Raw genomic sequence first — 23,471 nt, 5'->3', positions numbered from 1 at the left:
TAGGTCAAACAGGGTGAGGAGCGTGACCTTCAAAATGTGCATTTTCAATCTCTTATTATAGCCACCATCTGGCCAATCAGAGTAATTTTGTAAATGCCGGCTCTCTATGGAAAGACTCATTATTCACCCAAGTTTCGTCCAAATCGGCCCAGTGCTTTCAGAGAAATCGCATGTGATTAAAGTATGAATGAACATATAAACGAAAGGATGGAGACAGATCCACAGTCCCCTCCCCAATTTAATCGTGGGGGACAATTAATATGAATGTAAAAATGACAGGAAACCATACCGAGAAAGCATGTGTAATTTGTTGCAAACGGATTAAAAATGTACACAGCACACCCAAATTATGAAAATCAGCACTCAAATTTCCAGTTATTCTCTACTGCCTCTCCTTGGCCTGAAGAGGCATTTCTTCCAGAACTCTGGGCTTTTCTACAGTGACGTCACTGGCAGAGATGTCATGGCGTCTGTGGGGCTGAAGCTGGAATTAAGCTAGCTAAAAGCTGTCGACAGTGTGTAAATCGAAATGGAGAAAAATGCAAACCTGCATCGAGATGTTGGAGGAAGTACTCTATGTGCTACTATTGCAGGAGAAATGGGTGATATTAAAACAGTTGGCGGAATGAAGGGAGCGACCGATACGTGCAAGAATAGTGAGCATTCTCTCAGTACTTTGGTTAGTTGTACTACTAGCTCCAGTAGTGCCCCTAACACTGCTAGTAATGCTATCTCCAGTGTTGAGAAATTAGATGTGGCAGAAATGATCGAGTCTCTCCCGGTGCAAGAGAAGAACATTCAATCGAGTGGTTGGTCGGAGACATTGTCCTCTGGATCTGGAGATCATTTGAGTAACGGGATGGGATATGGCACGCAGCTGGCTACAGGAAATAGCGGGGGTGCCACCTCAAAGTTAGTAAACAATAAAACGGATGGCGAGCCTTCCTCAACTGGGGCAAGGATTACAGATGGTGAAGCTGAGGTGTTGGGTTGTGAGTCAGTTGAACCAGTGAAGCTGGCAAAACCGACACACCTATGTTCGGACAAAACAAATACGGGAAACGTCAAATGTGGAGTTGCGATTGACAAAACCATATGCGAGGGTTTGCAGAGTGGGAGTGACCCGTGCATCGCGGCAGAATCTAGGAGCGCCGACTCACTTGAGTCCTTCTCGAACCTCAACTCCTGTCCCAGTTTCGATCGCAACAGTGAAGGGTTGGAGGACAGGGGGCTGGCAATAACACTACATAGCGAGTATGGGGCTGATGGAACTAAGATCCCGTGCACCAAGGACCGGGGCGCTGGCCAGTCCATATACCACATCAAGTGGATCAAGTGGAAGGAAGAAAACACACCTATCATTACCCAGAACGAGAACGGTCCATGCCCATTGCTGGCAATTATGAATGTCCTATTGCTGGCATGGAAGGTAAATGACTGACATCATAACCTGACCTCTGAGACAAGTTTACATGTGGTGTGCATGATGCCGTTTGAAACATTTCCACATCTATTATTTGTCAATACTAAATTACTAATAGGGAAGTAATTTTGAAGCTGGTCATCATAACCACGCTATCTGTTGTATTATCAGTTTCAAATAAAAATGTAATGATCAGTAGTAAAATAAGCTATTGTCACCTGCCAGAATATAGAATACCATGAAAAGTTGAAGATTCATAAATAATCTTCCTTCGTTTGGGCAGAATTTAAGTTAAAGTTGAAATTATACCACTCATATGCATTCATCTTTATTTTCTCTTAATACTCAATTATTGTAATTTCATGATGGAGTTTGTTGACAGGTCACATTGACCAATTATACCATAGACCCAGTTGTATATATTTCCCCATGCTGCGGCCTTGGCAGCTCAGTCCCTCTCTTATAAGTAGTCTCCGAGAGCTTCCAATTGAGTCATTTTTAAGCCTCTGGTTTCATTTACATCATAAAGATAATGTTTATTTATTGTCAGTGACAGTTGGTTGGCAGGCAGTGGAGATTCTGATTCAGTATGTGGCTTCACAACTTAAACTGCAGCGCTGTGTCTGAAACCTTCCCTAAAACTTCACCACCTACTGTGAAAATGGGTGACATGAAAGTGACTGTAAACAGAATTCTTTGCTTCAAACGCCTGTGTGTGTGCTGACAGTTGTGCAACCGCTAACAGTGCACTTCTGGTGACTTTAAACACAGTTTTCCACTTCCCAGGTGTGGGTGTATTTACTGTGAACCATAATCATGGGGGAGGGAGATGCCTGTCAGCCAGGTTCTATTGGCCTGGCTAACTTTAGTCATGTTGCTTGGTTTGTTAAATAATGTATGTGGTTCCATTACAGGTGAAGATGCCACCAATGATGGAGATCATAACTGCTGAACAGTTGATGGAATATCTTGGTGAGTATGAGTGAGAATCTGTTTATGAAACCAAAGGACCCAAGTGTAATTTAAATCAGTGACCTTTAGTTGCCCTCCCGGAGGGTGAAGTGTACAGTTTATTCCCGGTCTCTAGTATTTATCTACGTTTAAGGACAGTTGTGACCTGTTTTTCTAAGCCTGATACAAATTTGAGCCACCTTGACAGTGCTCAAAGGCAATGGGAAATACTGTATTTTTCTTTGGTTTTGAACCTGCCTGGAAGGTCCATGTCACAAATTGTTAGTCTGGCTGTAACTGTAGTACACCAGTGCAGTGGAGCATTGAGCTGTAGTAGAAACTAGCCTGGGAAGTGCAATGTGACCTTAATGACAGAGTACTGGAGGGCTGTAATTATGTCCCACTGCCTGGGAAGGCATTACTGTATGAATAATCACAGGACCTGCCTCACTGCTTGCCTGGCCCTTCAGTTTTATTATACTAATTTCCTCACCTCCCTTCAGTAGACTGTGGATTTGCTGCCTCTCCTAGCTTTAGGATAAATTGCTATATAATATGGATTTCATATGATTTAAGCAATGGCACACAGTAATTGCATAGCTGCTGTGAATTGACCAATTTTACCTGAGTTTTCTTTCTAAATAAACAAAACCTCCACTTGATTTTTAGCCAGTGAATACAATGGAAGATTCTGTAATAAATTCAACACTGTGCCTGGATCATTATACACATTCTGGTCGTCACCTAGCTGCTAGACCTGCCCTCAGAAGAGTGCATATGTACTTGTATAACCATTAGTGATATGCCTGGAGTCCCCACAGATGTGGTGGGTGGGTTTAGGGTCATAAAATATTGTATGGATGAAGGGTGGGCGAGTTGAATAAAGAGAAAACAATGCATAAAAAAAATCCATAAATGTGCAATTCATATCTATAGACTACATTGAGGTTTTCATTTCATTATTTCTGTCTGGCGTTAGTGTGTAGCCTAAGCTTTAGGGCCTAACTGTAGCGCCCTAAATGCACGCAAATTGCCAAATGCATTTGGGAACTTGGGCAGAAAAGTTAAAATCGATCCACTGAGGCAAAAAGGACAATGTCGGAGTTTAATTCAATAATAGAAAATCTGTGAAATGGAGAGTTGATGTTTGGGGAAAATGTAGTAAAGTGGTAAAAAAGGATGATAGCCAGAACTGCTATGTCATGTGTGATGATTCGACAGTCTCAAGACGTGGAATTCAAAATGGCACATCAAGGGAACTACTGTTCAGATGGGTTAAATGAAATAGTAGCCTAACTGAAATGTGGATTGACTGTAGGTCTATAACCTCTCACATCGCCTAATATAATATTAACTCCTGCAGAATTAAGAATGATTATTATTTATTTCAGCATCTTGAGAGAATGAATGTGTGGTTAGGTACAGTCTATAAAGGTGGCGGTGCTATCTTTATCAGCATCATAAAAGTGTAAGCCATCATTTTATTATCTTTATTGTTATTATCTTATTATTTAAACCACATAAAATATGCATCCAAGCCGGACTGAGATCTTAACAAAAACATGTTGAGCTGTTTTAACAGGTTTTAATTTCCTAAACCGGTGAAACTGATGTCATTTGGACATTTTTGCACATAAAATCTTTCATGTTTTTTTTAAGTCATTCAATTTTCTCCTTGGTCCCAGAATGTATTTGCTGTGTGAGAGAAGCAGAGATGAAAGAGGACAGAAAACAATTTTAACAATGTCAACTATACTGAACAAAAATATAAACGCAACATGCAACAATTTCAACCATTTTACTGAGGTAGAGTTCATATAAGGGAATCAGTCAATTGAAATAAGTTAATTCGGCCCTAATCTATGGATTTCACATGACTAGGCAAGGGCGCAGCCATGGGTGGGCCTGGGAGGGCAGGCCCAGATGGGAGCCAGGCCCAGCCAATCAGAATTAGTTTTTCCCCACAAAAGGGCTTTATTACAGACAGAAATACTCCTCAGATTCATCAGCTGTCCGGGTGGCTGGTCTCAGAATCTCCCGCAGGTGAAGAAGCCGGATGTGGAGGTCCTGGGCAGGCATGGTTACACGTGGTCTGCGGTTGAGGCCTGTTGGACGTACTGCCAAATTCTGTAAAACAATGTTGAAAGTGGCATATGGTAGAGACAATTAACATTGCATTCTCTGGCAACAGCTCTGGTGGACATCGCTGCAGTCAGCATGCCAATTGCACGCTGTGGCATTGTGTTGTCTGACAAATCTGTACATTTTAGAGTGGCCTTTTATTGTCCCCAGCACAAGGTTCACCTGCGTAATGATCATGCTGTTTATTCAGCTTCTTGATATGCCATACCTGTCAGGTGGATGGATTATCTTGGCAAAGGATAAATTATCACTAATAGGGATGTAAACTAATTTGAGGGAAATAAGGTTTTTGTGCGTATGGAATATTTCTGGGATCTTTTATTTCAGCTCATGAAACATGGGACCAACACCTTACATATATTTGTTCAGTATAGATTGAAACATTAACACTATTGATTTCTAACATTATTCTGGTAAGCAAAGGTTTATTTAGTCTTCTAGGTCAAGAAGTAATTACAGAAGAGAAGCTGCCTGTATCAAATTATAGACTAACATAGTTGACTAACATAGGCCTACGTTTCTGCTTATAATTTCTGACATTTTGGAAACATTTTTAGATAGCCTACCATCTCAGACTGTACAACGCATTTTCTGTATTTGTGGGTCGGGTGAGGGTCTCAGATTTTCATCAGCGGTTGTGGATGGATTATTACCAATTGTGAGCGGGCGTGGATGAACAAACAGCTCAACCGCGCATCGCTAATACCCATGTGAGGTCAGGTGGTATGGTCCAGTATAGACTGACCAGGAGGACTGAAGAATCCCTGTGGACCAAGGCCTGCTAACGTCAGGGAAACAGGAGCTGTGTTCTTTCTCCATGCGTGGCACGCTGACCCCACTGCCTCCCTCCATAGCTGGGTGCTGTTATGATGAAGAACCAGGGGTGTCCTGTTACTAAAGACATTCTCATCTAAGCTATAGAGAAAAAAAATCTGTCACTATAGCCAAGCCCTCTTTTCATGGCAGTGGTCAGTTTGGCTTCAATTTTACAGGCTCTATAATTCTTTGACTGGTGCTATGACTAGTGTCCCGTTATGAGTGTGTTCTAGCTAAATGCATCATATAAAGACTGTTAGGAGTCAATAACAACTCTAACTATAAGAGAAATGTAGTCACCAGCTGCTGAGTTCTGAGAGACGCCAGAAGTCCTGAAATGTATCCAGCATTAGTCATGCCATGGGAGTTGTTTACTTTCATATGATCATTTGGGAGTTCGGTATAGAGGTCAGTTTGCACTAAAAGACTCCTGACTGTTTGTGCTACATTGTCCTACATTCTGCATGTGATTAGCAGATTCAACTGGTTTTTATTGAATTTGTATTAGTCATTATGGGCCAAGACACAGACTGTCGTTAATTTATGGCTAAGGATATTTCTCACCATGGTTTAATTACAGTGTACACTGTCGTGCTTCATTGGGGGACAGATTAGTTAGTTAGCTACCAAGATAGAATATAAAGAGCAAAATGTGACTGGGAAACAGAGGGATGATTCTTCATCGTCAAGAAATATATTTTTGATGTCAGTCATGCGAATACTCATTGCATTTCTCAGTTTGCTGCTTCTCTTCAAGTATTTTTCATTAGGCCTAACTCAAATGTTGACTTGACTTCTCATTAGTGTGTTTTGTACCAGGGATAATAATGTTGTTACCTTTCGGTTAGATGTTACATTTTTAGGATGCATTGGCTAGGAAAATGTCATTTAGAATGAGTAATTGTGTCTGTTATTGAGCTCTCTTAATGGATAGCCTTATGTTTCCTCCCCACAGAATCTGCCTCTGTGAGTCCATAGCGCTTGGTGTCCATGACTGATCAATTATAATTGAATTGCATGCATTAGAGTTTGGTTCATTTTGCTAGGAGAAAAAGTATCATCTACAGTGTGTGCATTTCATTGTCAGACTACACTATGACCAGGCAAATCTAATTTGACCTTCTCCAAATACTTTTTTATAAGAGAGGAGGCAACTGTACCCTGCTGGTCAACTGACATGAAACCCTGAGAGAGGAGACCATTCAGACTGACCCAAAGCATTAGCACATTGAGAGACACATAGTTGCCCATCTTTAGATATATAAGAGGTAGCCTAGTGTGTGGGTCTGATGGAACACAGAACTCACTCCAACCACATGGCTCTATGTTCAATACCAGTAAGAAGCCAGAGGCCTTTACCCCTCCCACCCACTCAGGGCCCTCTCCCACCCACTCAGGGCCCTCTCCCACCCACTCAGGGCCCTCTCCCCCATTGTGCCCCAGATGGAGTCCCCTGATTGCTCCCTCTGTCTGCAGCTCTGCACCTTGCTCATCTGCTCCTACAGATACCCATGGTTGATTCCAAGTTCAGTGTAAAAACATTCCCTGTCTCTTTTGAGCACCCTGACTCAGTGAGCACTTCAACCCTTCTGCAAATCACAGGTGACAAACAGTAATGAAGCACAGCGTTTTCATTTCATGCAACTCCTGTTTTTCCGACAGTGTCGTGTTAGATTTCCTCAGAGGAATGCTTATGGTTGTAGCCATCCCTCTTCTGTACAATAACGACCTTTAACTGCGTTATGCAGGCTGTGTGCGCGTATCATCCCAGATATGCCTCTGAGCCGTCTCTGCTCTTCTTTCACAAGTGCCCATAAATTGCAGCTCCGTGTTTGTGGAGACGGCTTTGTCTTTACTCCAGCTAGTGGCTGAGAGCTCATAATGAATGGTTTGGTCCCTGGTCAAACATTCATCTTGTGTAATGTCCAGGAACAGGCAGATAGGCCTGTCTCCTAGCCTCGCCACTGCACTTCATTACGCACAGTTATTGTTTCATGCCCAGACAAAAAACAATGGCTTGTGAAAAAGAGCTGCTCACAAAGAGCCCCATTTAATGTGGGCAGATTCAGACGCTGTATTAATAACTACTGTGAGGCCCATAGGGGCAGAAGTGGAGGAGATGTATGTTGTATTAAAGAGGCTGCTGGTCGATGTTGGGATTTAGTACTCTGTGGAGCATGCCAGTGAATCATGAAACAGCAGCAGTAGAGGCCCAGGCAGGGAGGGTAGTCTACAGTCAGCTGGCAGGGAACGGGGCAGGCGGAGGGAGGTGGGGGGGGGTATGGCCGGGGGTTCCCTGGGCATAGAAATGTCAGAGTCAGTTGACTGGTCTCAGCCGGGTGCGTTCATGGCCAGGGCTGAGGAAGCCTGTGTCTGAGGAGAGGAAATGGAGATCGAATCAGAGTAGCTCCCTGGCTCTGAAACACACTGACTACTGGCTCACTTTGTTAAAGTAAGAAATGATTGGATTATGAGAAAAAGTAGGCCTATTTTTGTTTTTCAGATATAAAAGTCTCAGAATCATTATCTTGTAACATAAAATATCTCGCGAGTGGGTATGTTTTTGACAGCTAGACACTGCCGCTATGTGTTGCTCAGAGGGGAGGGTGGAGTTGGGTGCGATGTTAATGGTTGGATGACAGGTGCACTGTGATTAGCACCACAGGGCTCTTCACAAGGCTCTCCCTGCCTGCCCCAGTGGCTGCTCTTCCTAGGACCTACACTAAGCCCTTAACACCTCCCTAGCGGCTCCCCACTAGCCAGGGCTTGACTGACCCCGCATGCCTGGCCGAACCCTTCCTGGAAAAACAGCTGGCCAGCGCTTAACTCTCAACATCCCGCTTCTCACTGAGGATTAGACACTTCTTATGAAATCAGAACAGAATCGATAATATCACCTCTTCACTTGGGATTGATGTAAGCAGGCTGTGATGTCACTGGTGAGCGGGCAGGGCTCTACCCTGATGATATTTGACCTCTCAGCTCCCCTGTGTGTCTGTGGCTGCTTTAATTAGCCTGTATCCCCAGGTCCTCTGATGTTGCCTCCTCTCTCTCTCTCTCTCTCCCTCGCTCTCTCTCCCCTGCAGGAGACTACATCCTCGATGCCAAGCCGAAAGAGATTTCTGAAGCCCAGCGGCTAAACTATGAACAGGTAAGGACTGTTGTTGCCTAAACACAATCAATAAGGGCCGTTATTCACTGATCATACGCATGTCTACCGGTCTGTCTCTCTTTGTGTCTGTCTCTGGCTCATGTTGGAGAATCAGACAGTCAGGCAGGATGAGGCAGGCAGGATGAGGCAGGCAGGCAGGCAGGCAGGCAGGCAGGCTCTAGGCTGTTGGGCACCCCCCTCTCCCTCTTAGATCTCTGATGGCAGAGCAGCAGCATCACACTATTAACTCACACCACGCCAAGGGGGCTCACTTGTTCTCACTTACCAGCCTAAAATATCCCTGCCTGCCGTTTAGTGACTGCAGTTCCTGTCCTCTTCTATCCAGAAATATATCATATTCTAATGGGCAACGATGCGATGTTAAGATGAGTGTTTATACGGTCATGTGCATTTGCACATCATTTGCATTGGGAATGAATCTCCAGAAAGACCAATGAATGTATATTTACGTAAGATGAAAATAAGCAGCATGATGATTATGGTTATATGGAAAAACAGCCCACTGCCCTAGAGCTGCATTTAGCCCCTATATAGGTTACCTAAAAAACATGTCAATGCCCTAGAGCTGCGTTTAGCCCCTATTTAGGTTACATAAAAAACATGTCAATGCCCTAGAGCTGCGTTTAGCCCCTATTTAGGTTACATAAAAAACATGTCAATGCCCTAGAGCTGCGTTTAGCCCCTATATAGGTTGCATAAAAAACATGTCAATGCCCTAGAGCTGCGTTTAGCCCCTATATAGGTTGCATAAAAAACATGTCAATGCCCTAGAGCTGCGTTTAGCCCCTATTTAGGTTACATAAAAAACATGTCAATGCCCTAGAGCTGCGTTTAGCCCCTATTTAGGTTACATAAAAAACATGTCAATGCCCTAGAGCTGCGTTTAGCCCCTATTTAGGTTACATAAAAAACATGTCAATGCCCTAGAGCTGCGTTTAGCCCCTATTTAGGTTACATAAAAAACATGTCAATGCCCTAGAGCTGCGTTTAGCCCCTATATAGGTTGCATAAAAAACATGTCAATGCCCTAGAGCTGCGTTTAGCCCCTATATAGGTTGCATAAAAAACATGTCAATGCCCTAGAGCTGCGTTTAGCCCCTATTTAGGTTACATAAAAAACATGTCAATGCCCTAGAGCTGCGTTTAGCCCCTATTTAGGTTACATAAAAAACATGTCAATGCCCTAGAGCTGCGTTTAGCCCCTATTTAGGTTACATAAAAAACATGTCAATGCCCTAGAGCTGCGTTTAGCCCCTATTTAGGTTACATAAGCGGGGTCTTATCAGGCCTACGGCACAACATGGTCATGAGAGGCAGGTCATGTCTCTTCACATCGCTGTGGGAGGGTGCTCAGGGATGCATGGCTGAGTTCAGATCGAGGCCAGTGCTGGGGCTCTGAGTGGTTCACATGGCCTGGAAGGGATGGTTTTATCATTCCCATCCACACTCCCATCCCTATCCCTGCTGCCTGAAATGTGGGAGGGGCATGGCCTCTCTTCCTCTCCTCCTTCTCTCCACTCTGCTGTGGCAAAGAACCAGCACATCTGTGAATGTTATTCTCTTCACGGGCGTCATCGCTTGGGGAGGAGAACAGTCGTGTGCGTGTGTACATACCAGAGTCTCGATTACTGTCCAAGGAGAATGTTCTGACTGCTGTACAGTCGTAGCTCTCTAAGCTCCTGCCTAGAAGGCCAGCATCCCGGGGTCGCCTCTTCACTGTTGACGTTGAGACTGGTGTTTTGTGGGTACTATTTAATGAAGCTGCGAGTTGAGGACTTGTGAGGCGTCTGCTTCTCAAATTAGACTCTTGCTCAGTTGTGCACCGGGGCCTCCCACTCCTCTTTCTATTCTGGTTAGAGCAAGTTTGCGCTGTTCTGTGAAGGGAGTAGTACACAGCATTGTACGAGATCTTCAGTTTCTTGGTAATTTATCACATGGAATAGCCTTCATTTCTCAGAACAAGAATAGACTGACGAGTTTCAGAAGAAAGTCCTTTGTTTCTAGCCATTTTGAGCCTGTAATCGAACCCACAAATGCTGATGCTCCAGATACTCAACTAGTCTAAAGGTGGCCAGTTTGATTGCGTCTTTAATCAGCACAACAGTTTTCAGCTGTGCTGACATAATTGCAAAAGGGTTTTCTAATGATCAATTAGCCTTTTAAAATTATAAATTTGGATTAGCTAACACAACGTGCCATTGGAACACAGGAGTGATGGTTGCTGATAATGGGCCTCTGTATGGCTATGTGGATATTCCATAAAAAAAATCTGTCGTTTCCAGCTACAATAGTCATTTACAACATGAACAATGTCTACACTGTATTTCTGATCAATTTGAATTTATTTTAATGGACCAAAAATGTGATTTTCTTTCAAAACAAGTGCCCCCTAACTTTTGAACGGTAGTGTGTGTATATAAACTCAGCAAAAAAAGAAACGGAGGCATGAGGACTGCAGATGTGGCCAGGGCAAAAAATTGCAATGTCCGTACTGTGAGACGCCTAAGACAGCGCTACAGGGAGACAGAACGGACAGATGATCGTCCTCGCAGTGGCAGACCATGTGTAACAACACCTGCACAGGATCGGTACATCCGAACATCACACCGGGGGGACAGGTACAGGATGGCAACAACAACTGCCCGAGTTACACCAGGAAAACACAATACCTCCATCAGTGCTCAGACTGTCCGCAATAGGCTGAGAGAGTCTGGACTGAGGGCTTGTAGGCCTGTTGTAACGCAGGTCTTCACCAGACATCACCGGCAACAACATCGCCTATGGGCACAAACCCACCGATGGTGTGTTTACGGACATATTCAATCAATCCTTATCCCAGTCTGCTGTTCCCACATGCGTCAAGAGGGCCACCATTGTTCCTGTTCCCAAGAAAGCGAAGGTAACTGAGCTAAACGACTATCGCTCCGTAGCACTCACTTCCGTCATCATGAAGTGCTTTGCGAGACTAGTCAAGGATCATATCACCTCCACCCTACCTGACACCCTAGACTGACTCCAATAACCTATCTGGACAAGAGGAATACCTATGTAAGAATGCTGTTCGTCGACTACAGCTCAGCATTTACCACCATAGTATCCTCCAAACTCGTCATTAAGCTCGAGACCCTGGGTCTCAACCCCGCCCTGTGCAACTGGGTCCTGGACTTCCTGACGGGCAGCCCCCAGGTGGTGAAGGTAGGAAAGAACATCTCCACCCTGCTGATCCTCACCCTTGTGGCGCCCCAGTGTTGCGTTCTCAGCCCTCTCCTGTACTCCCTGTTCACCCATGACTGCGTGGCCATGCACGCCTCCAACTCAGTCATCAAGTTTGCAGACGACACTACAGTGGTAGGCTTGATTACCAACAACAATAAGACGGCCTACAGGGAGGAGGTGAGGGCCCTCAGAGTGTGGTGTCGGGAAAATAACCTCACACTCAACATCAACAAAACAAAGGAGATGATCGTGGACTTCAGGAAACAGTAGAGGGAGCACCCTCCTATCCACAGTGACGGGACAGTAGTGGAGAAGGTGGAAAGTTCCTCTGCGTACACATCACTGACAAACTGAAATGGTCCACCCACACAGACAGCGTGGTGAAGAAGGCGCAACAGCGCCTCTTCAACCTCAGGAGGCTGAAGAAATTTGGCTTGTCACCGAAAACACTCTCAATCTTTTACAGATGCACAATCGAGAGCATCCTGTATCACCGCCTGGTACGTCAACTGCTCCGCCCACAACCGTAAGGCTCTCCAGAGGGTAGTGAGGACTGCACAATACATTACCCGGGGGCAAACTACCTACACCACCCGATCCAGGACATCCAGGACACCTACACCACCCGATGTCACAGGAAGGCCAAAAAGATCATCAAGGACAACAACCACCTGAGCCACTGCCTGTTCACCCCGCTATCATCCAGAAGGCGAGGTCATTACAGGTGCATCAAAGCTGGGACCGAGAGACTGAAAAACAGCTTCTATCTCAAGGCCATCAGACTGTTAAACAGCCATCACTAACATTGAGTGGCTGCTGCCAACATACTGACTCATATCTCTAGCCACTTTAATAATTGGATGTAATAAATGTATCACTAGTCACTTTAAACAATGCCACTTTATATAATGTTTACATACCCTGCATTACTCATCTCATATGTATATACTGTACTCTATACCATCTACTGCATCTTGCTTATGCCGCATGGCCATCGCTCATCCATATATTTATATGTACATATTCTTATTTATTCCTTTATAGTTGTTGTGAAATTGTTAGACTACTTGTTAGATATTACTACACGGTCGGAACTAGAAGCACAAGCATTTCGCAACACTCGCATTAACATCTGCTAACCATGTGTATGTGACCAATAAAATTTGATTTGATTTGGACCAGACAGGACTGGCAAAAGTGCTCTTCACTGACGAGTCGCGGTTTTGTCTCATCAGAGGTGATGGTCGGATTCACGTTTATCGTTGAAGGAATGAGCATTACACCGAGGCCTGTACTCTGGATTGAGATCGATTTGGAGTTGGAGGGTCTGGGGTGGTGTGTCACAGCATCATCGGACTGAGCTTGTTGTCATTGCAGGTAATCTCAACGCTGTGCATTACAGGGAAGACATCCTCCTCCCTCGTGTGGTACCCTTCCTGCAGGCTCATCCTGACATGAGCCTCCAGCATGACAATACCACCAGCCATACTGCTCGTTCTGTGCGTGATTTCCTGCAAGACAGGAATGTCAGTGTTCTGCCATGGCCAGCGAAGAGCCTGGATCTCACGCCTGGGACCTGTTGAATCGGATCGTGAGGACTAGGGCCATTTTCCCCCCCCCCTCACAGAAATGTCCGGGAACTTGCAGGTGCCTTGGTGGAAGAGTGGGGTAACATCTCACAGCAAGAACTGGCAAATCTGGTGCAGTCCATGAAGAGGAGATGCACCGCAGTACTTAATGCAGCTGGTGGCCACACCAGATACTGACTGTTACTTTTGATTTTGACCCCCCCCCCCCCCCCCCTTTGTTCAGGGACACATTATTCAATGTTAGTCATGTCTGTGGAACTTAATCAGTTTGTCTCAGTTGTTGAATCTTATGTTCATACAAATATTTGCACATGTTAGGTTTGCTGAAAATAAACGCTGTTGACAGTGAGAGGACGTTTCTTTTTTTGCTGAGTTTATATATACAGTTGAAGTCGGAAGTTTACATACACTTAGGTTGGAGTCATTAAAACTTGTTTTTCAACCACTCCACAAATTTCATGTTGTCAAACTATAGTTTTGGCAAGTCGGTTAGGACATCTACTTTGTGCATGACACAAGTAATTTTTCCAACAATTGTTTACAGACAGATTATTTAACTTATAATTCACTGTATCACAATTCCAGTGGGTCAGAAGTTTACATACACTAAGTTGACTGTGCCTTTAAACAGCTTGGAAAATTCCAGAAAATGATGTCATGGCTTTAGAAGCTTCTGATAAGCTAATTGACATAATTTGAGTCAATTGGAGGTGTACCTGTGGATGTATTTCAAGGCCTACCTTCAAACTGCTTGACATCATGGGAAAATCAAAAGAAATCAGCCAAGACCTCAGAAAAAAATTGTAGACCTCTACAAGCCTGGTTCATCCTTGGGAGCAATTTCCAAACGCCTGAAGGTACCACATTCATCTGTACAAACAATAGTATGCAAGTATAAACACCATGGGACCACGCAGCCGTCATACCGCTCAGGAAGGAGACGCGTTCTGTCTCCTAGAGATGAACATATTTTGGTGCGAAAAGTGCAAATCAATCCCAGAACAACAGCAAAGGACCTATTGAAGTTGCTGGAGGAAACGGGTACAAAAGTATCTATATCCACAGTAAAATGAGTCTTATATCGACATAACCTGAAAGGCCGCTCAGCAAGGAAGAAGCCACTGCTCCAAAACCACCATAAAAAAGCCAGACAATGGTTTGCAACTGCACATGGGGACAAAGATCATATATTTGGGTGAAATGTCCTTTGGTCTGATGAAAAAAAAATAGAACTGTTTTTCCTATAATGACCATCGTTATGTTTGGAGGAAAAAGCGGGATGCTTGCTAGCCGAAGAACACCATCCCAACCGTGAAGAACGGGGGTGGCAGCATCATGTTGTGGGGGTGCTTTGCTGCAGGAGGGACTGGTGCACTTCACAAAATGGATGGCATTATGAGGCAGGAAAATTATGTTGATATATTGAAGCAACATCTCAAGACATCAGCCAGGAAGTTAAAGCTTGGTCGCAAATGGGTCTTCCAGATGGACAATGACCCCAAGCATACTTCCAAAGTTGTGGCAAAATGGCTTAAGGACAACAAAGTCTAGGTATTGGTGTGGCCGTCACAAAGCTCTGACCTCAAACCTGTAGACAATTTGTGGGCAGAACTGAAAAGGTATGTGTGAGCATGGAGGCCTACAAACCTGACTCAGTTACACCAGCTCTGTCAGGAGGAATGGGCCAAAATTCACCCAACTTATTGTGGGAAGCTTGTGGAAGGCTACCCAAAACGTTTGACCCAAGTAAACAATTTAAAGGCAATGCTACCAAATAATAATTGAGTGTATGTAAACTTCTGACCCACTGGGAATGTGATGAAAGAAATAAATCCTTCTCTCTACTATTATTCTGACATTTCACATTCTTAAAATAAAGTGGTGATCCTAACTGACCTAAGACAGGGAATTTTTACTAGGATTAATTGTCAGGAATTGTGAAAAACTGAGTTTAAATGTATTTGGCTAAGGTGTATGTAAACTTCCGACTCCAACTGTCTGTGTGTGTATATGTGTATATGTATATATATGTGTGTGTGTATGTATGTGTATATATATATATATATAATCGTGTTCTTGCCTTTTTGTTTGATATTGTCTGCTGCAATTTTGAATAGTCAAGCTCCTTTTATGATTTTGATAAGCGTTGAACGAGTTCATAACAGAGTTCTATTTATAAACTCTGGCTTCAAAACATCAAACATCATCTGTCGGAGGATATGAGGATTAAAATAGCGATTGCTAACAGTAACTCAGAAACTGGAGCGATTAGTAAAGGTTTATTCTGCAACGACTGGTCTTGGTCATGTTCCCATGATAAAGGACACTCCTGGGAGTTTGCACACTGTAGCACTATTCACTTGACAGCACTTTTATGGTTATACCATATAGAATATTCTATTTTATTGAGATAGAGAAGCTCCTAAAAAATTATGTGGCAGGATGGGAGTGTGTCGCTGTGTGTGTGTGTATGTATATGTATATATATATATATGTATATATATATATATATATATATATACACATACATGATTGTGGATTTTAAGAGTGCACAGTTGTAGACTAAAATGCAGACTTAAACTGACGTAGGCTACTGATGGATTCTATTAAAATCTAACATGTTAAACTGTAGTTTTTATCCTGTTTAGTGAAGGATTACTGTGAGTATTAATGGAGTTTAGGCCCTGAAACTGTGTATGCTAATTTAGAAACCATAACCCAATCAGAGAAGAGGAAATTGCCTAGGATCAGAGAGCAGTGTCAAGCCCAGAACCGAAGATGGACAAGGTGGGATTCTGACATCTGGCTAAACAAAGAGAGGACCATGGACATTCCCTCTGGCTCCCCTGTGGAAACTCATTGGCATCATAAAATGTATAGCTGTGGAGGTGACAACTACAAGAGGGTGGTGACCAAAAGGAGGGAAGAGTATAAGATGTTTTGTGAACTTTCTAAATATGTGCACTCAGCTGACTGTATCCTTGGTATTAAACACTTGGAACTTCTCTTGAGCTTTTGGTCTCAATTTCTTATTGCAAAGAGGTTGCAATAGCATTTTTCTGTTTAACACTACCTAATAAAGTTTTGTGCCAGATCTCCATAATACTCAGGGAGCTGTCCAGTGTGCCATTGACATAAACACTGAAGCAAAGCTCTTGCCTGTGTCTGTCAATCAGTCTGTCAGTCAGCTTCGTTGTCCTATCAGCCTGATTTGCCAGCGGATGGAGGTCTGGAGTCACTCACCAGTCCCAAGTGGAAGCAGAGTGTGTGTGTGAGAGAGAGAGAGACCTGCTGGTTTGAGCTGGCGGATAAGTGTGGTCGTGTGTGTGACTCTGCTGTGGAATTACATTTTGATCTGGCTCCCAGCCTGCTAGTGGAACATGTGACAGGAAGGCCGGCCTGTTTATCCAATCAGTCTCCCTCTTCCGTAAAAGCTGGAGTGGAACCATTGAATACTGGCCTTCATTGTCCAGTGACCAGGGAATAGTCTACTGTACATCATCACATGCAAATACCACAGGCTCTGTGTGGATCCCAGTTGAAGCTCGCATCTGCTACAAGACCATGGTGCTTGCCTACGGAGCTGTGAGGGGAATGGCACCTCCGTACCTTTAGGCTCTGATCAGTCCCTACACCCAAACAAGGGCACTGCGTTCATCCACCTCTGGCCTGCTCGCCTCCCTACCTCTGCGGAAGCACAGTTCCCGCTCAGCCCAGTCAAAACTGTTCGCTGCTCTGGCACCCCAATGGTGGAACAAGCTCCCTCACGACGCCAGGACAGGGGAGTCAACCACCACCTTCCGGAGACACCTGAAACCCCACCTCTTTAAGGAATACCTGGGATAGGATTAAGTAATCCTTCTAACCCTCCCCCCCAAAAAAATATATAGATGTACTATTGTAAAGTGGTTGTTCCACTGGATATCATAAGGTGAATGCACCAATTTGTAAGTCGCTCTGGATAAGAGCGTCTGCTAAATGACGTAAATGTAAATCTAAAATATTCAGCACAGAATTTATGATTAGTGTGGTTAGGGTGGCATTACTTAGATGAGTCTGGTTATAATCTGTAGTCTGTGAGCGGCTGGAGCCGAGTGGAGCAGGGCTTGGCCACACAGCAGGAGGGCGTGGGTGTGCAGAGCAGGCAGCATGTTTGGCACTGGGCAGAGCGGGAGCAGTGGGCGGGCACGTTCCTGATCTCTTACTGTGCTGCCAGCTTTGCTACCCGCCAGACAGAGACGCAGTGCCCACATATTTGTGTGTGCACTTGTCAGTGTGTGTGTTTTTGCTTGTAGGCACATTTTGTATGCACAGCACTGACTCACGTTTGACTTGTGCTTTAGCACCTGTCCTCAAGAATACAAATAGGAAAACGAGGATAAAGCAGAGAATCCTCGCTGTGTGTCTCAATGATGGACTACATGACCCCCCAAAAAATTCAGACCATTATTCCTCCTCCACCAAACTTTACAGTTGGCACTATGCATTGGGGCAGGTAGAGTTCTCCTGGCATCCGCCTAACCCAGATTTGTATATCGGACTGCCAGATGGTGAAGCATTATTCATCACTCCAGAGAACGTTTCCACTGCTCCAGAATCCAATTGCAGTGAGCTTTACACCACTCCAACCGACGCTTGGCATTGCACGTGGTGATCTTAGGCTTGTGTGTGGCTGCTCGGCCATGGAAACCCATTTCATGAATCTCCTGGCAAACCGTTCTTGTGCTGATGTTGCTTCCAGAGGCAGTTTGGAACTCAGTACTGAGTGTTGCAACAGAGGACAGACAATTCTGTGAGCCTGTTTGGCCTACCACCTCGCAGCTGAGCCGTTGTTGCTCCTAGACGTTTTCAGGGCAGAAATTTGACACACTGACTTGTTGGAAAGGTGGCATCCTATGACGTTGAAAGTCACTGAGCTCTTCAGAAAGGCCATTCTACTGCCAATGTTTGTCTGTGGAGATTGCATGGCTGTGTGTTCGATTTTATACACCTGTCAGCAATAGATGTGGCTGAAATAGCCGAATCCACTCATTTCAAGGGGTGTCCACATACTTTTGTGTATATATAGTGTAAACAGCAAAGCAAAGCACTGTGGAAGTGGATGAAGCCCCCCGTTTAGTGAGGCGCTAATCAGTAGCTCTCAGGGGGTTCATCTGATGTCATGTGACTGAAGCTCTCTTCCCTTGGAGTGGAGCAGCTGCATGGTGTGTTACATGAACCATACTAATCCTCCCCACAACTGTCCACGGGCGTCCTAATCCCCCCCCCCCCCCCCACACACACACACACACACACACACACACACACATCGTCCAGCAAAAGGCTTTTCAACGACCCACACCGCTAAGTGCGAAAGCTGGAGAATCTCACTGCTTTTGGGGATTTATTTTCCCTCTTATTGACAGGTTATCCTGCGTGTGGGGTGTGGGGACAGCTGCAGAGGCTCCCTGTGACACAGACCGAAGCAACCGTCATCACAATTGTTAAAAATTTTAAAAACAATTCTAATAAATGCAACAGTTGGACAATGGATGAAGATACTCCAAACTTTTAGATTATTTTTTTTTATCCATCAGGATTCACTGAATTGTAGCACATAAAACATTTTACTGGCACTGAAAAATAATGAATGGCGTTCAGGGATTTTGTTGGGAATTCAGGTGTTTATTTTTTGGGGGGGAGTGCACTCACCATTTTATATATATTTATATATATATAAGTCAGGTATGTATTTTATGTTAAAATAAAGAAAATGTGTACTTGAAACAGTTGCATATATACAATGGATGTATTTGCATATATTAAAACATTAACATAAAGGGGTGGAACAAGGCTGTAACCACAAGCACTTCCTCTGTCTAGGACTCTAGGTCTACCTGCACTCACCTGATCTGTCTAGGACTCTAGGTCTACCTGCACTCACCTGCTCTGTCTAGGACTTTAGGCCTACCTGCACTCACTTCCTCTGTCTAGGACTCTAGGTCTACCTGCACTCACCTGCTCTGTCTAGGACTCTAGGTCTACCTGCACTCACCTGATCTGTCTAGGACTCTAGGTCTACCTGCACTCACCTGATCTGTCTAGGACTCTAGGTCTACCTGCACTCACCTGCTCTGTCTAGGACTCTAGGTCTACCTGCACTCACCTGATATGTCTAGGACTCTAGGTCTACCTGCACTCACTTCCTCTGTCTAGGACTCTAGGTCTACCTGCACTCACCTGCTCTGTCTAGGACTCTAGGTCTACCTGCACTCACCTGATATGTCTAGGACTCTAGGTCTACCTGCACTCACTTCCTCTGTCTAGGACTCTAGGTCTACCTGCACTCACCTGCTCTGTCTAGGACTCTAGGTCTACCTGCACTCACCTGATATGTCTAGGACTCTAGGTCTACCTGCACTCACTTCCTCTGTCTAGGACTCTAGGTCTACCTGCACTCACCTGATCTGTCTAGGACTCTAGGTCTACCTGCACTCACCTGCTCTGTCTAGGACTCTAGGACTACCTGCATTCACCTGCTCTGTCTAGGACTCTAGGTCTACCTGCACTCACTTCCTCTGTCTAGGACTCTGGGTCTACCTGCACTCACCTGATCTGTCTAGGACTCTAGGTCTACCTGCACTCACCTGCTCTGTCTAGGACTCTAGGTCTACCTGCACTCACCTGCTCTGTCTAGGACTCTAGGTCTACCTGCACTCACCTGCTCTGTCTAGGACTCTAGGACTACCTGCACTCACCTGATCTGTCTAGGACTCTAGGTCTACCTGCACTCACCTGATCTGTCTAGGACTCTAGGACTACCTGCACTCACCTGATCTGTCTAGGACTCTAGGTCTACCTGCACTCACCTGCTCTGTCTAGGACTCTAGGTCTACCTGCACTCACCTGATCTGTCTAGGACTCTAGGTCTACCTGCACTCACCTGATATGTCTAGGACTCTAGGTCTACCTGCACTCACCTGATCTGTCTAGGACTCTAGGTCTACCTGCACTCACCTGATCTGTCTAGGACTCTAGGACTACCTGCACTCACCTGCTCTGTCTAGGACTCTAGGTCTACCTGCACTCACCTGTGCTGTCTAGGACTCTAGGTCTACCTGCACTCACCTGCTCTGTCTAGGACTCTTGGTCTACCTGCACTCACCTGCTCTGTCTAGGACTCTAGGACTACCTGCACTCACCTGCTCTGTCTAGGACTCTAGGTCTACCTGCACTCACCTGTGCTGTCTAGGACTCTAGGTCTACCTGCACTCATAATATCATTATAATCCGAGTGTTCATTTTCAGAAGTTGCTTTCATTTCAGTGCATTTCATTTGTTAACTTTTCAACTGTAGCAAATCATTACTTTTTTCAATTCCACCAAAAAATGAACACCCATCAAAATAAAGTGATCTTTCTTGTATTGAGATGTGTTACATCCCCGAAATAAGTTTTAGTGTTCTTATAGATGCAACGGAAAGACAATGTATTCCATTCAGCCCATTTCAGACGTTACCGGAGTGTGTTTGACAGGTCATTACAAACATTTCTGCGGTCGTAACGTTAATGAATAAAAAAGACAGGCACAAGCAAAGTATGATGGAGTCGCAGAAGTAAAGTGAAAGCAATCAATCCAGCAAGATTTAAGTGGAAAGTGGATTTTACGTCCCTCAAACACAGGAAATAGATGACTGAAAAAGACAGATCCTCAGGTGGGCGGGGCATGCGCGTTGCTACAGAGGGTCTTGTTAGTCTTTTGTGTGTCTGAGGGGCGAACGACAGGAGGGAGTGATGAGTACGGTCGACAGGAAGTTCCTTGGTCAGGACACTTTCTGATCTGTACAGTTTTTATACTTAACTCATAGTACAAACTAGCAGGTTTCTGTGGGTGAGTCTGCTGTTTTTCTAGCTGTAACTGCTGTAGTATGTGACAGTGGTTGGTTCACTGTCCTCAACATTTATTCCAATGTCAAATCTTATTTCAATGCCATAGTCAACAAGAATTCTACAAAGACTAACAGCTCTGGCTAAAGACCTTGAAAAGGAACATGAACTATTTGTTGTCCCCCAGAATATGAGTGATGCCATGGCGGTGCTGCACAAGCTGCAGACGGGGCTGGACGTCAACGTGAAGTTCACAGGGGTGCGGGTCTTTGAGTACACCCCAGAGTGCATTGTCTTTGACCTGCTGGACATCCCTCTCTACCACGGCTGGCTGGTGGACCTGCAGGTGAGAATCCTTCCCTCTCTCAGCCCCCTTTAAAAGTAGATTCAGCGAGTTGACATAAATGCACAAAGAAAACAGCAGTAGTGGGTCAATATCCGCAATAACTCAGAACGTTGAAGCCTGAGGTTGAACTTCTCTGCTGTTTTGGGCCTGTAGCTGCCACGTTGTAGCAGCGTGAAGCAAACCCGTGCACATGCCCAGATCCTCTGTGTGACTGTGAGAGCAAAGTATTGCAGTAACTACGGTGCTGCTCACGCCAACATCATAACGCTAAGTCTACCTTTTTAACCCATGTAGCTATTACTATGATATACAGGCAAATATATTGTTTAAAGTCACCTTGTCCTAGAGAGATTTACACAGTTATCAAAACATTATTTTAAGTGTTTCTAAAATGAATGGTGGAAAAATGTTTGGAACCATTTCCCTGTTTGACAACTAGGTTTTATGGGTATTATAACTCATACTGTGGTACTCTATAGCCGTTTGTCATATAGACAATAAAGCAACTCCACACATTATTTATGAAAGAAATGACTTCAGAATGACTGGTTAGCGTACAGCTCCTTTTGAGTATTTTTCTTTTGAAAACATGACAATATGCTCTTGTCGCTTGTTCTTCACTGCATAATAGAACACAACAATGGTTGATGAATGCCCTCTCCTCTTTTATGTTCCCTCCAGATGGGCGACACAGTGAAGGCAGTGGGTAACTGCAGCTACAACCAGCTGGTGGAGAAGATAATCTCCTGCAAACAGTCGGACAGCAGCGAGCTGGCTGGGGAAGGTGGGTGGACCGACCGACTGGGGAGATGTGTTGCTTTCTTTCTTTCTTTCTCACTGCCTCTCCACTACACATCCCGGGCTGCTTGATAAGGCCGACATTTCCTCCTATTGCGCTGAGCAGATAAACGGAGGCCTGGGCTAAACATTCCTGTGGACGACTGACTTTAGTTGAGCTCTATTCCTTTCCCTCTCTCACGCTGCTCGTATTGCTCACCCAGGACAGTTCAGATGTATTCCTGTCATAGGCACGTTTTCTTCTGGGCTGAATGTTTTATGCTTTTCACATCAAGTTGAAGTTTTATTAGTCGTATATACGGGATACGCATGGTATACATCGTCCAATGAAATGCTTACTTGCAGGTTCCTTCTTGACGATGCAACAATAATAAGAACGAATAAAATAGAACAATACGGACATAAAGTAAAGGCTCAGTAGAATAGAATAAACGTTTTAGCATCATCACATTAATAAACAAATAACGAAAGAGTGAGTCAGTTAGCGGGGCGAAGAGCTGTCTCAGTTTCCTCTCCAGTGCTTCTCCACGGTCTGTCTAGTTGTCTCCTTGTCTTAGTTAGAATATCACCCTGTCTCTTCGTGTTACTCAATACAACTCTGTCTATCTCTTTCTCTCGCGTTATCTCGCTCTCTTTCTCTCTGTGTCTCATTCTATAGGTCAGTGTGTCTATCCTTGTCCGTCTGTACATCACTTTATATCTCTATATCAGTCACTAAGTTTTTGTCTGTTTGTCAGCCTGTCGGTCATTGTCGGTCTTGTGTTTCTGTCTGTCTCTGACTGACTCACTCGCTATCTCTTGCCTTCTCTCTCCCCCCCTCCCTCCCTCTCTCTCCCTCTTTCTCTACCTTCAGGCTTTGTAGCCGAGCAGTTTCTGCACAGCACGGCCACCCAGCTGACATACCACGGCCTGTGTGAGCTCACGTCCACCGTGCAGGAAGGAGAGCTCTGTGTGTTCTTCAGGAACAACCACTTCAGCACCATGATCAAGTTCAAGGTGAATGACCACTCAAGTCATTGACAAGCCTTTGTCCACTGCTTTATGCTCTGTGGTTATGACAAATGGGGCCTTGCAGTACTGTTTACTGTGAATGGGTCTTCCTTACTTTCCTCTGCTACAGCGTCCCCAAACCACCATCTATTAGGAACAAAAA

The 23,471-nt window shown here is 44.6% G+C and overlaps 1 protein-coding gene across 2 annotated transcripts in view; it reads left to right on the top strand.

Moving 5' to 3' along the window:
• The first annotated feature begins 423 nt into the window (after positions 1–423).
• Positions 424–23,471, top strand: part of LOC106587341 (ubiquitin carboxyl-terminal hydrolase MINDY-2) — a 31,952-nt gene continuing 8,904 nt past the window's right edge. For both annotated transcript variants that reach the window (XM_014175659.3, XM_014175658.3), the window contains exons 1-6: positions 424–1,429; positions 2,338–2,395; positions 8,419–8,483; positions 21,362–21,520; positions 22,202–22,304; positions 23,172–23,314. In XM_014175659.3, coding sequence (XP_014031134.2) covers positions 530–1,429; positions 2,338–2,395; positions 8,419–8,483; positions 21,362–21,520; positions 22,202–22,304; positions 23,172–23,314 — 1,428 coding nt within the window. In that variant the 5' untranslated portion in view covers positions 424–529. The remainder of the gene's footprint in view (positions 1,430–2,337; positions 2,396–8,418; positions 8,484–21,361; positions 21,521–22,201; positions 22,305–23,171; positions 23,315–23,471) is intronic.

This window comes from Salmo salar, chromosome 26 (assembly GCF_965601325.2).
Source record: "Salmo salar chromosome 26, fSalSal1, whole genome shotgun sequence".
Taxonomy (NCBI): domain Eukaryota; kingdom Metazoa; phylum Chordata; class Actinopteri; order Salmoniformes; family Salmonidae; genus Salmo; species Salmo salar.
Note: the sequence above shows the minus strand (reverse complement) of the source record. Positions and strands in the feature narration are given on the sequence as shown.